The sequence below is a fragment of the Formica exsecta genome, unplaced genomic scaffold, assembly GCF_003651465.1.
Source record: "Formica exsecta isolate Colony F162 unplaced genomic scaffold, ASM365146v1 scaffold451, whole genome shotgun sequence".
In the NCBI taxonomy this organism is placed as follows: domain Eukaryota; kingdom Metazoa; phylum Arthropoda; class Insecta; order Hymenoptera; family Formicidae; genus Formica; species Formica exsecta.
This window is the reverse complement of record NW_021851748.1, coordinates 250,971-261,762: the sequence shown is the minus strand read 5'-3', so window position 1 is coordinate 261,762 and position 10,792 is coordinate 250,971. Positions and strand designations below refer to the sequence as shown.

Genomic DNA, 10,792 nt, shown 5'->3' with positions numbered 1-10,792 from the left:
ACATTCAAGTCGCTCTATCTCGGAAACCGTGGGGAATAGGACATATATTCATATGAACATTTTTGCTTAAAATGACCGATACGATCACCTCCCAGAATATTGATCTTTCCTCCTGGAACACCCTGTATATGTCTGCTTAAAAAAATAATGCTTATTAGATAAGTCTTACTTATTAAGTCCTTTTGTATTGCCTACTATGTATTACACAGAATGTATATAGCAAAAATGTGCGCGCTATTGTTGCACTCAATAAATGATAAAAATAATTATAAACAAAACGATATTTTAAGTCACAAATTGTAATAACAAGACTTTCAAAAGTTTTTCATTGAAAATATCAAAGTTAATTAAATAATATTATATGTGTGAATTGTGTAACAAATTTATTATCTTCACTCTTGTGCGCGTGCGTGCATGCGTGCGTGCATGTGTATGTGTTATATGCGCGTATAAAAGTACTGATCATAATATATTTTATATTTTATTTTACGCACACATGTCACAAAACAACATGAAATATAATCTATTGTGTCTAAACCATTTAATTTTCGGTAATAATATATATATTTTAATTTAAATACTTTTGTTTTTGATAATAAATAGAATTGATCAAAAATTGTGTAAAATGTTACAATGATATACTTAAGTGAGATATGTTATAAAGTTTAAGATTATGAAACAGAGAAATAATAGAAGATAAAAGAGTAAACATATCTTACAAATAATAAAAATTTATATTTGAGAACAATACTACTAGTATTCTAACATTTAGCATTTACTCACGCATATTGTACAGATTCATTTTGGAGTCCATTCTTCAAAGGAATTATAATGTTTTCTGTGTTATTAATTGCATTGAGAAATTTTATATTCAGTATGTAACTTCCACATGGTAACTCAACATTGAAATGAAGAACGCAAGTTCGTGTTGCAGCTTCATATTTAAAACTGTCTACTAAATATTTAACAACCATAGTATCCTTTTTCATTAAATCTCCGTATAAATGGTGTATTGATTTCATTGAACTTAATCTTATTTTTTTAGTTGAATGAAAAATATTGATAGCAACTTTCAATTCGCCGTAGAAGACGATGCTACCTTTTACTTGATACTTTTCTATATCTGTTTTATACGATTCAAATATTTCATCTCTTTCTTGATCTTCTTTAAAATGTGCTATTAGCTTGACATCGTAATGTGCCGGCACGACATTATCAAAATGATAATTTAATCCAATCAAGGATCTTCTCGGATTTTCATCGATAGGAAAAGCTATCGCGGTGATAAATATGAGACCGCCATAAAATAACAGTCTTAGAAATGCCATATCAATATTGTGGTATCTGTAATAACTTTCCCTGTTGAAAGAAAGACAAACATAAAATAAAATTTAGACAATAGAATATGCAGTAAACAAATCTATAAAGTGCTAACTTTCTTAGAAAAATTAGTTTTTTCGAATAATTAAATATGTCATCCATCGTAAATATCTCTGTGAAAAATGTGATAAATCGACCTAAGTACTTTTATCAACATGTTATTTTCAAAGTTTGTTGTTTCTTAGATAATTGTGTCTTTAGCCAACTAACAACAAATAACCAACAAACAAAGATTTACATTTTATTCAACTTGTTTGATATGTCTCTTCAGACATATACACAATCAATATTGTTATGCTAATTCTAATACAATTCCTTTCCTTGTAAGACTTAGTTGAAGTTAACAATTTATTACTGCGAATCGTTAATATTCTTATATGTATCGTTATATTTATACTAATGTAATCTTACCGCTTCAAGAGATGATCGAGGACTAACAATGTCGAAATAACAGACATCAAATAAATACGTAAAGATATATAAATACATAAGGTTGCCACGTCCTACAAAATTTAAATTTAAAATAAGATTTATGTTTATGTGTTAAAAATCGTTGAAGATTTTTATTATTAATTTGTTAATTTTAAATATTTATAAATATAAGCAAATAAAGAGGCAATATGAGCCACAAGTATCACATTAAGAGATTTATTAATTGTGTGAAGGCAATTGACAAATATCAAATTAAAGCAAGTAAAAAGTGATACGAATCAACATAAAAATATAATAAGAAGGCAAACGTTTCGGCCCTTTTTTTTGTGGCCATCTTCAGCGCAATTAAAATAATAAATACATGAATACATAAAAAAATATATAAAAAATATCGCAGTCAGCAATTAAAATTAGATTGTAAACGCAAGAATTCGCTCAAACAAGCATCCCGAGAGGAAGAACTCCCCGGATGGTAGGCCAGGAAGTTAACATCGTAAAAAGTTTTCAAGGCTTGCCGGCATGTTGACATGCGAAACCCGAAAAGTCGAGATTCCTGTAGGAGCGTGCAATAAGGAGTTAAGAGCGCTCACGAGTAAATAATAATAATGCAAAACTTACATACAAATGCAATAGATCTATCACAATAAAGAGTATATGACGTGAAACAATTATTTATCCACGATACTTTAAAGACCAAGTTATCTCTAAGATGTTTCACGAGACTTTAAACTTGTGTGTATACAGTGCTAGGTCATTGGCCCTCGGTGACATAAGAGTAAACACAACAACTCGTTACACGATCGAATATGTATTTATATCGGGATGGAAGAAATCAAAATATACGCGTCTTGAAAATAATCACAAAGATCATCTTATGCATTAAATATTGGGGAGTTTATCCAACGCAGTGATATATGTCTGGTGCAAGCCCTCGGTATCCGTTTGTAAATTCAGACCATTAATTTGTCTCCTTATGAACAACATCTCAGATATCAGTCGTTTGTTTAGATATTTTTCACTGTCTAAAATCCGGACATGGTTCCAGTCAAAATCATGGTCAAACTCTAATCTATGATCGATAATCACCGAAGCAACTGTTGTATTTCTACATATGTGGTTGCGATGTTCCCCGACTCTCGTCTGTAGTTTCCTGCCTGTCTGACCTACATAAGAGGCATCACAGTCTGCACAATTGATCATATAGATGATATTAGTGCACGATGCACTGGGAAGGACGTCTTTATGTACCCTAATAAAACATGACAATTTATTAAGACTATAGTAAGAAAGCTTAACGTCAAGATCTTTTATGATGTTTTTAAATTTATGCGAGATGGTATGGACGAAAGGGATTCTAAAATAGGAGACAATCTTCTTGTTGACATTCTCCTCGTCAATTGGAAGGCCCCTACTAGAGATCAGAAATTTGAGACGGTTAAAAATTGAATGGTACCTCTTCTTTGGCATGTCGGATGTTGAGAAAGAAAATTGAGGTATCGACCCGAAAAGGTAGGCTTATGGAACCAGTCAGTTATTAAGCGGTTGTTAGTTAGAAGTATTGAGATATCTAAAAAGTTCAATTTATCACTGTCGGCAATTTCCGACGTGAATTGAATTCTAGGATGTAAAGAATTGAAAACATTAAGCGTGTGATCCATAAGATAATATGGTGCAGTCATTGCGATATCATCAACGTATCTGAAGTAGAAAGATGGAATGAAAGTCAATGTTGAAAGGGCATTTTCTTCCAAATCTTGAAGGACTATGTCAGCTATGATGGGAGATAATGGGGAACCCATAGGCGTGCCATAAGTTTGTTTATAAATTGTTCCATTAAACGTAAAGAACGTAGAGTTCAAAACAAATTTAATCGCTAGAATAAACTCCAATGCAGGAATAGAACAATTGTTAGAAATGAGATCTATTCTTTTCTCGACACTCTCAATGGCAAGGTCAATAGGGATATTGGTGAATAATGAGATCACATCCAAAGATAACAATTTGAAATCATCAGCTACTATGATATTAGACAGATTTTTAGTCAATTAAAAGCTGTTAACAATATTGCTATGTGCTTTAGGAAAACTTTTCAACATGATTTTATGAAGGAAGAAGGCAAGATGGTATAAAGGGCTATTCAACGAAGAAACAATAATTCGATAAGGACAGTCACGTTTATGTATTTTTGGCAGTCCGTATGTTCTAGGGAGATTACCGTCACTACAATAAAGAGTTTTGTATGTTGAGGATGAAATATGATTAGAGTTCTTCCATCTAGTTAATAGTTCGCGTAAAGAAGTTATCAGTTTCTTAGGATCTTTCGAAAGAACAACATAAGTCTCAGTATCACTCAATGTGCTGTTCATGTTAACAAGATAGACATTCTTATCTAGAGCCACAGTCACATTTCTCTTATCAGTCCTGGTGAGAATAAGGTTGGAATTATTAGTTAAAAATTTTCTAGTTTTAAGATAAAGTTGATTTAACATCAGATTTACCCCGACCTGAGAAGGTGATTAAGAAGGAAGATTATTAATAAGAGAGGAGGCACGGTTTCTGATGGATAGCTGTGCATACGGTGCTTTAATTTGATATTTGTCAATTGCCTTCACACAGTTAATAAATCTCTTAACGTGATACTTGTGGCGCATATTGCCTCTTTATTTGCTTATATTTATTGTTATTATTTGAGCCTATGTCTTATTATTTTTAAATATTTATATTTTGTTGTTAATTTCATATACAATTTACTAAGCAATACAAAAAAATAAATATTTATGTTTCCCTACGTTTATAATTATTTATTTCTTATTTTTATACATTGAAAATTTTCCATATATTAGAGTATTTTCATATATTTATGTATATCACATATTTTTAAAATAATATTTTATGATTATTCTAATTAATATATTGTATTAAAATCATCCGTTTTTTAGTCATGTTAAAAATAATATGATTATAAAACTTAGATTTAATTTTTGTAAAACATTTTAAAATTTTTAAGTCACAGAATATATTAAATAGCGAAAGAAAATATATATAAATTTTAAAAAATGCTCAATAATTTAAAAGTGAAATATCACGTTATACAATTAGCTTTTAATAAAAGTTTTGACAAATATTGTATTAAGTACGTTTAATTAAAACATGGACTATCGTCTAGTCGTTGTTCCTTCGAAAGTCTCAATCTACGTTTCAATTACACATATAATTTTAAATTTAAATATTATTAGAACATCACACATTAAAACATAAGAAAGATAAGTATTAATAAATATATAACGTATATTTAACATGTGCAGTATAAAACTGAAACAAAAACTTTTCCTAAATTTTCTATTTTTAGTTTAAATAAAATTATAAACAACCATAATTGAATTCTTTTAGCTACATATATTTAAGTTGCTTAAAATTTTTTGCTGTAATTGTAATTATTCACATTTAATATTTTTTTATTGTGAAAAATTATGAAGATAGCTTATCTGCCTCTCAATCTCAGACAAACGCATTTGTAGTTTGCGTTCAGCATACAACACCCATTGTTCCACAAGATCTTTATACTCATGAAAATGTGCATTAATAATTGCCTGAAAAAGATTATTTTGACATTAAATTTTATCTCATCTTAAAAGTCTAACATAATTTTAAAAAGTACTACTTATATGACATATATCAAAGATATAAAGTTTAATAATAAAAACTTAATATATTAAGTACATATAACTTTTGAATTAATTCATCAACTTACCTTGTCAAAACGAGTTCTGTTTTTCTTGTATATATGTTTAATATGATTTATGTACGCTTCTATCTCAATAATATTTCTCGTATTTTCTCCGATCTATGTAAAATAAATTATTTCGACATTTATTGTCAACAAAGTTAAATAGTAATTTAATTTAGTCTCTTAAAAATTTAACGGAATATTATTTCTATTCTAGCATGACAAAAATTTAAAAAAATTTATATATGGCGCATGTTTATGCGTGTGTGTGCGTATGTATGCGTGTGTGTGCGTGTATGTGCGTGTGTGTGCGTGTGTGTGCGTGTGTGTGTATGTATGTGTGTGTGTTGCAAACTTTCTATAAATTCAGCCTTTAAATGTTGATCTACAGAGATCAGGCGTTTTATAAAGAAGCTGAACTCTTTGTCAAAAAATTGTTTTTATAAAAAGTCTGCTGCATTATATATATATGTATAATGCATATCTATATCTATAATGCATATATAGATATAAATAAGTTTAATAATAAAAAGCTTATAATTGTATTTATTTAAATTTACCTCGTCTAATTGTCTCTTAGAGTACACATGATTAACAATAACAATAAATATTGCAATTCCATTTATACTCCTATTAAAACAAAATAGCATATACATATAATTAATACCTGTACCTAACAAATTTTCGTAATTATAAAAACATGCGTTTTTTAAGAAACAAATATTTCTGGTTATTACCTTGGTTTCAATTTATCGAAATTTCTTAATATATTTGAAAGCACATTGTAGTGTTTTGCATGTTTTGCAATAATAAAAAGAAAGCTATTAATACGTCTTTTGATACCTATTTTACTCAAATCTTCATTTTCTTTGAACATAATTAATTCTAAATATTTGTTCATGACATTATTTGAAGCGCAAGCTAAAAATTCTGAAAACCTGTCTGTTTTTTTTTCTGAAAATGAAATTCTTACCATTTCATGCCAAATTAGTATTAAACATAAACTTGTGCAAATAATAATATTTTTAATATACTTTTTTGATTTGAAACTAAAATAATGTCATCTAAACGGATAACGCAATTGATATGATATAATCATATGTTGTTTTGCAAAATGTGATATGTTCGTATATGTAATATATATGTTATCTATTAAAATCAACTTAAAACTAATCCTAAAAATATATTAATTTATTTATTATAATAATCCTACTTTCAAAACACTTATATTTTAACTTATACTTTATGTATTTCTAATTTTGATTCTTACAAAAATTGTATTTGTGGATTAATATTTTTTTCTAATTTTTATATTACCTATTTAACACTAGTCCCCAGTTCTGATTTTCGTATAACAAACCAAAGATTGCGACAAATTGTACTGTTGGAATCTTCAAGTTTCCCCATTTGCCTTTCAATTGTATTATTTCGTGTGCAACCATTTGAGCATATTCAATATGCTTGTACAGTCCAGGTCTATACCATACAATAATATAATTTGTGCAAACAATGTCAAGGGTAGTTATTGGCGTGATCACAATCGTTACGATATAAGAGGATATTGCAGGAGTAATGTCAAAGTATGTCCACTTCATATTTGTTTCCGTTTTACACTCTTCATGTTTACATATTTTTTCTTTTTGTATTGGCATATTTGAAAAAACTTTGTATTCACGACGATACTTTATAGAAATGTTGAAAGTGGCTTTTATTGTCGGCTTGTCCCAACATGGAAATAATTGTCGGGCTCCAATCGCTTGAAAATGTGTTTTATCCGACAACCTATGACATTTTAATAATATTGACTTGATTTGATAACAATGAATTATTAATTATCATGGCATTAGACCATATTTAACGTAGCGGCTATAGAATATATATAGTATAAAGTGTCATAATTCGTGCTCATCAATTACATTATCTCTTGATAAAAAATGAATCGGATAATTATAATCTTTTTCTGTAATACTTAACGAAGCGGAAAATAAAATAAATAAGTGATTAAATAAATAAAATTTATTTAATCATTGTCTTTCGTAAACCGCGCGTCTGATAATGCATGCATGGCTACAAATTATTCAGTACGCTAATAGCATACAGTACAAACAAACGTACATATGTCTGCTTAAAAAAACAATGCTTGCTGCATAGATCTTATTTAATAAGTCTTCTTGCATTGCCTATTATATGTATATTACACAGAATGTACATTACAATGGTGAGGGCACAATTGTTCCATTCAATAATTGATAAAAATAATTATAAATAAAATCATATTTTAAGCCACAAATTGCAATAACAAAACTTTCAAAATCTTTTTGATTCTCTACACTCTACATTCTATCCGTGCATGCATGCATGCGTACGTATGTTTTATAAGCGCATAAAAAATAATGACATATTTTATATTTTATTCCACGCACACACCTCACAAAACAATATGAATTCAATAATATCGTATCTAAACTATTCAATTTCCAATAATAATATATATATATATATATATATATATTTTAATTTACTCATATTTCTGCATTTAATAATAACTAGAATTGATTAAAAATGTAAAATATTACAATGATTTAGGTGAGTTATAAAGTTTAATATTAAAAAAAAGAGAGATAATAGAAGGTAAAAAAATAAATATGTCTTACAAATGATAAAAATTTATATTTGAGAACAATACTAATAGTATTCTAACGTATATTAGCATTTACTCACGCATATTGTACAGATTCATTTTGGAGTACATTCTTCAAAGGAATAATAATGTTTTCTGTGTTATTAATTGCATTGAGAAATTTTATATTCAGTATGTAACTTCCACATGGTAACTCAACATTGAAATGAAGAACGCAAGTTCGTGTTGCAGCTTCATATTTAAAACTGTCTACTAAATATTTAAGCATAGTATCCTTTTTCATTAAATCTCCGTATAAATGGTATATTGATTTCAATGAACTTAATCTTATTTTTGTAGTTGGATGAAAAATATCGATAGCAACTTTCAATTCGCCGTAGAAGACGATGCTACCTTTTACTTGATATTTTTCTATATCTGGTTTATACAATTCAAATATTTCATCTCTTTCTTGGTCTTCTTTAAAATGTGGTATTAGCTTGACATCGTAATGCACCGGCACGACATTATCAAAATGATAATTCAATGCAATCAAGGATCTTGTCGGATTTTCATCGACAAGAGAAGCTATCGCGGTGATAAATATGAGACCGCCATAAAATAACAGTTTTAGAAATGCCATATCAATATTTTGGTATCTGTAGTATCTTTCTCTGTTGAAAAAAAGACAAACATAAAATAAAATTTAGACAATAGAATTTGCAGTAAACAAATCTATAAAGTGCTAACTTTCTTAGAAGAATTAGTTTTTTCGAATAATTAAATATGTCATCCATCATGAATATCCCTGTGAAAAATGTGATAAATCGACCTACGTACTTTTATCAACATGTTATTTTCATAGTTTGTTGTTTCTTAAATAATTGTGTTTTTAGCCAACTAACAACAAATGACCAACAAACAAAGATTTAAATTTTTTTCAACTTGTTTGATATGTCTCTTGAGACATATACACAATCAATATACAAACATATGTACAACAATTCGAATCTCTTCGTATGTATATATATTATGCGCATTTTTTTCAACGACGAGAAAATAAATCTTTATCGTATGTTCGTTATTCGTTTGAATGAGTATAAGCGAATCAGTAATAGAGATTAAAGTAACGTTTCAAATTAATGATTGTATGTCATTATAAAATTTTCTATTATCCATTTGAAAATATAAAGATTAAATACAAAATTAAATATTGAAAAGTTTCTTGTTTAATCTTAAATTTTTTAATTCAAAGATATTTCATAACAATATTATATTAAATAAAATTAACGTTCTTGTCAGATGCAATATACATATATAAAGTTTTATTAAAAAGAAATAAAAAAGAAAAGAAATAAAAGAACGCCAATAAAATGTCGACAATTTTGGAAAAGATAATTTAAAACAAATTAAGATATTCTCATGGTGTTCATACTTTAGTAGTATTTAAATTGCATTCTATATATCTTTTATGTAACTTTAAAGAGATATACATAATATTTTGTTTTTGACGACTTACTCTGTATATTGGAAATGTTATGCTAATTTTAATACAATTCCGTTCCTTATAAAATTTAGCAAATTGTAATTAATACTTTATTACTGCGTAGCGTTAATATCCTTATATGTATCGTTATATTTATACTAATGTAATCTTACCTCTTCAAGAGACGATCGAAGACTCACAATGTCGAAATAACAGACATCAGATAAATACGTAAAGATATGTAAATACGTAAGGTTACCAAGTCCTACAAAATCTAGATTTAAAATAAGATTTATATTTACGTGTTAAGAATCATTGAAGATTTTTATTGTTTATTTTTAAATATTTATATTTTGTTGTTAATTTTACATACAATTTAACAAACAATATAAAGAAATAAATATTTATGTTTCTTTACGTTTGTAATTATTAATTCGTTATTTTCATACATTGAAAATTTTCCATATCAGAGTACATGTATTTATTGTCAAATCTCGATATATCGAATCTCCCTGAACAATATCAGAGTACATGTATTTAGTTCATGTATTTATTTATAAAATTTTTAAAATAATATTTTATGATTATTCTAATTAATATAATATATTAAAATCATTCGTTCTTTAATCATAATAAAATATTTTATTCATCTCTATCATTTATAATATATATGAAAATTAATTATTCACACATTAATCATATTAATTATGTCTAATTATTTCCCGATACTCGTTGTAATCGCATTTAGAAAAGAAATTCGACGGAGTGTCTAATTATTACTTTCCTATCGTCATGCGGTAGCAAGATCGCGGCATGTAAATATTAGCGCACTATATACGGCAAAAATTAATCATTGTGTAATTATTATTAATTTGTAACTAAAATATTGTAAGTACTAAACCATATATATATATACTCGTGAAATATTAAATTATATAAAAATATTTTGAAGTATATAGATATATTAATTATTTATTAAATGGTTAATCTACCACAAGACTTTTCATTATGTTAATTATTCGATTTTATCATTCGATTGTTTTACTGCGTGTTCTCGATTCAAATATTATATTTAAATAATCAAATATTATATTTAAATCGTCGAATGATCTAACGATAAAGAGCATCGGGCGAAATATACAAGAGA

General features: G+C 27.5%; 2 protein-coding genes across 6 annotated transcripts in view; both read right to left on the bottom strand.

Moving 5' to 3' along the window:
• Nucleotides 1-8,830, bottom strand: part of LOC115240786 (glutamyl aminopeptidase-like) — a 39,148-nt gene extending 30,318 nt beyond the window's left edge. Inside the window, exons 1-3 of one of the 5 annotated variants that reach the window (XM_029816148.1) lie at nt 2,431-2,548; nt 1,792-1,883; nt 784-1,359 (exon numbers count right to left, since the gene is read on the bottom strand). In XM_029816148.1, coding sequence (XP_029672008.1) covers nt 784-1,359; nt 1,792-1,838 — 623 coding nt within the window. In that variant the 5' untranslated portion in view covers nt 1,839-1,883; nt 2,431-2,548. Of the gene's footprint in view, nt 1-783; nt 1,360-1,435; nt 1,455-1,791; nt 1,884-2,430; nt 2,549-6,856; nt 7,322-8,260 lie in introns of those variants that run through there. The other 4 variants (XM_029816143.1, XM_029816147.1, XM_029816144.1 and 1 more) reach the window with 4 other exon arrangements.
• LOC115240788 lies at nt 5,225-6,520 on the bottom strand. The gene is made up of 4 exons (XM_029816150.1): nt 6,277-6,520; nt 6,100-6,169; nt 5,564-5,656; nt 5,225-5,402 (listed from the first exon to the last, which is right to left on the bottom strand). The coding sequence occupies exons 1-4, from the start codon at nt 6,513-6,515 to the stop codon at nt 5,268-5,270; spliced, it is 537 nt and encodes a 178-aa protein (XP_029672010.1). The 5' UTR covers nt 6,516-6,520; the 3' UTR covers nt 5,225-5,267.
• Nucleotides 8,831-10,792: the final 1,962 nt, after the last annotated feature.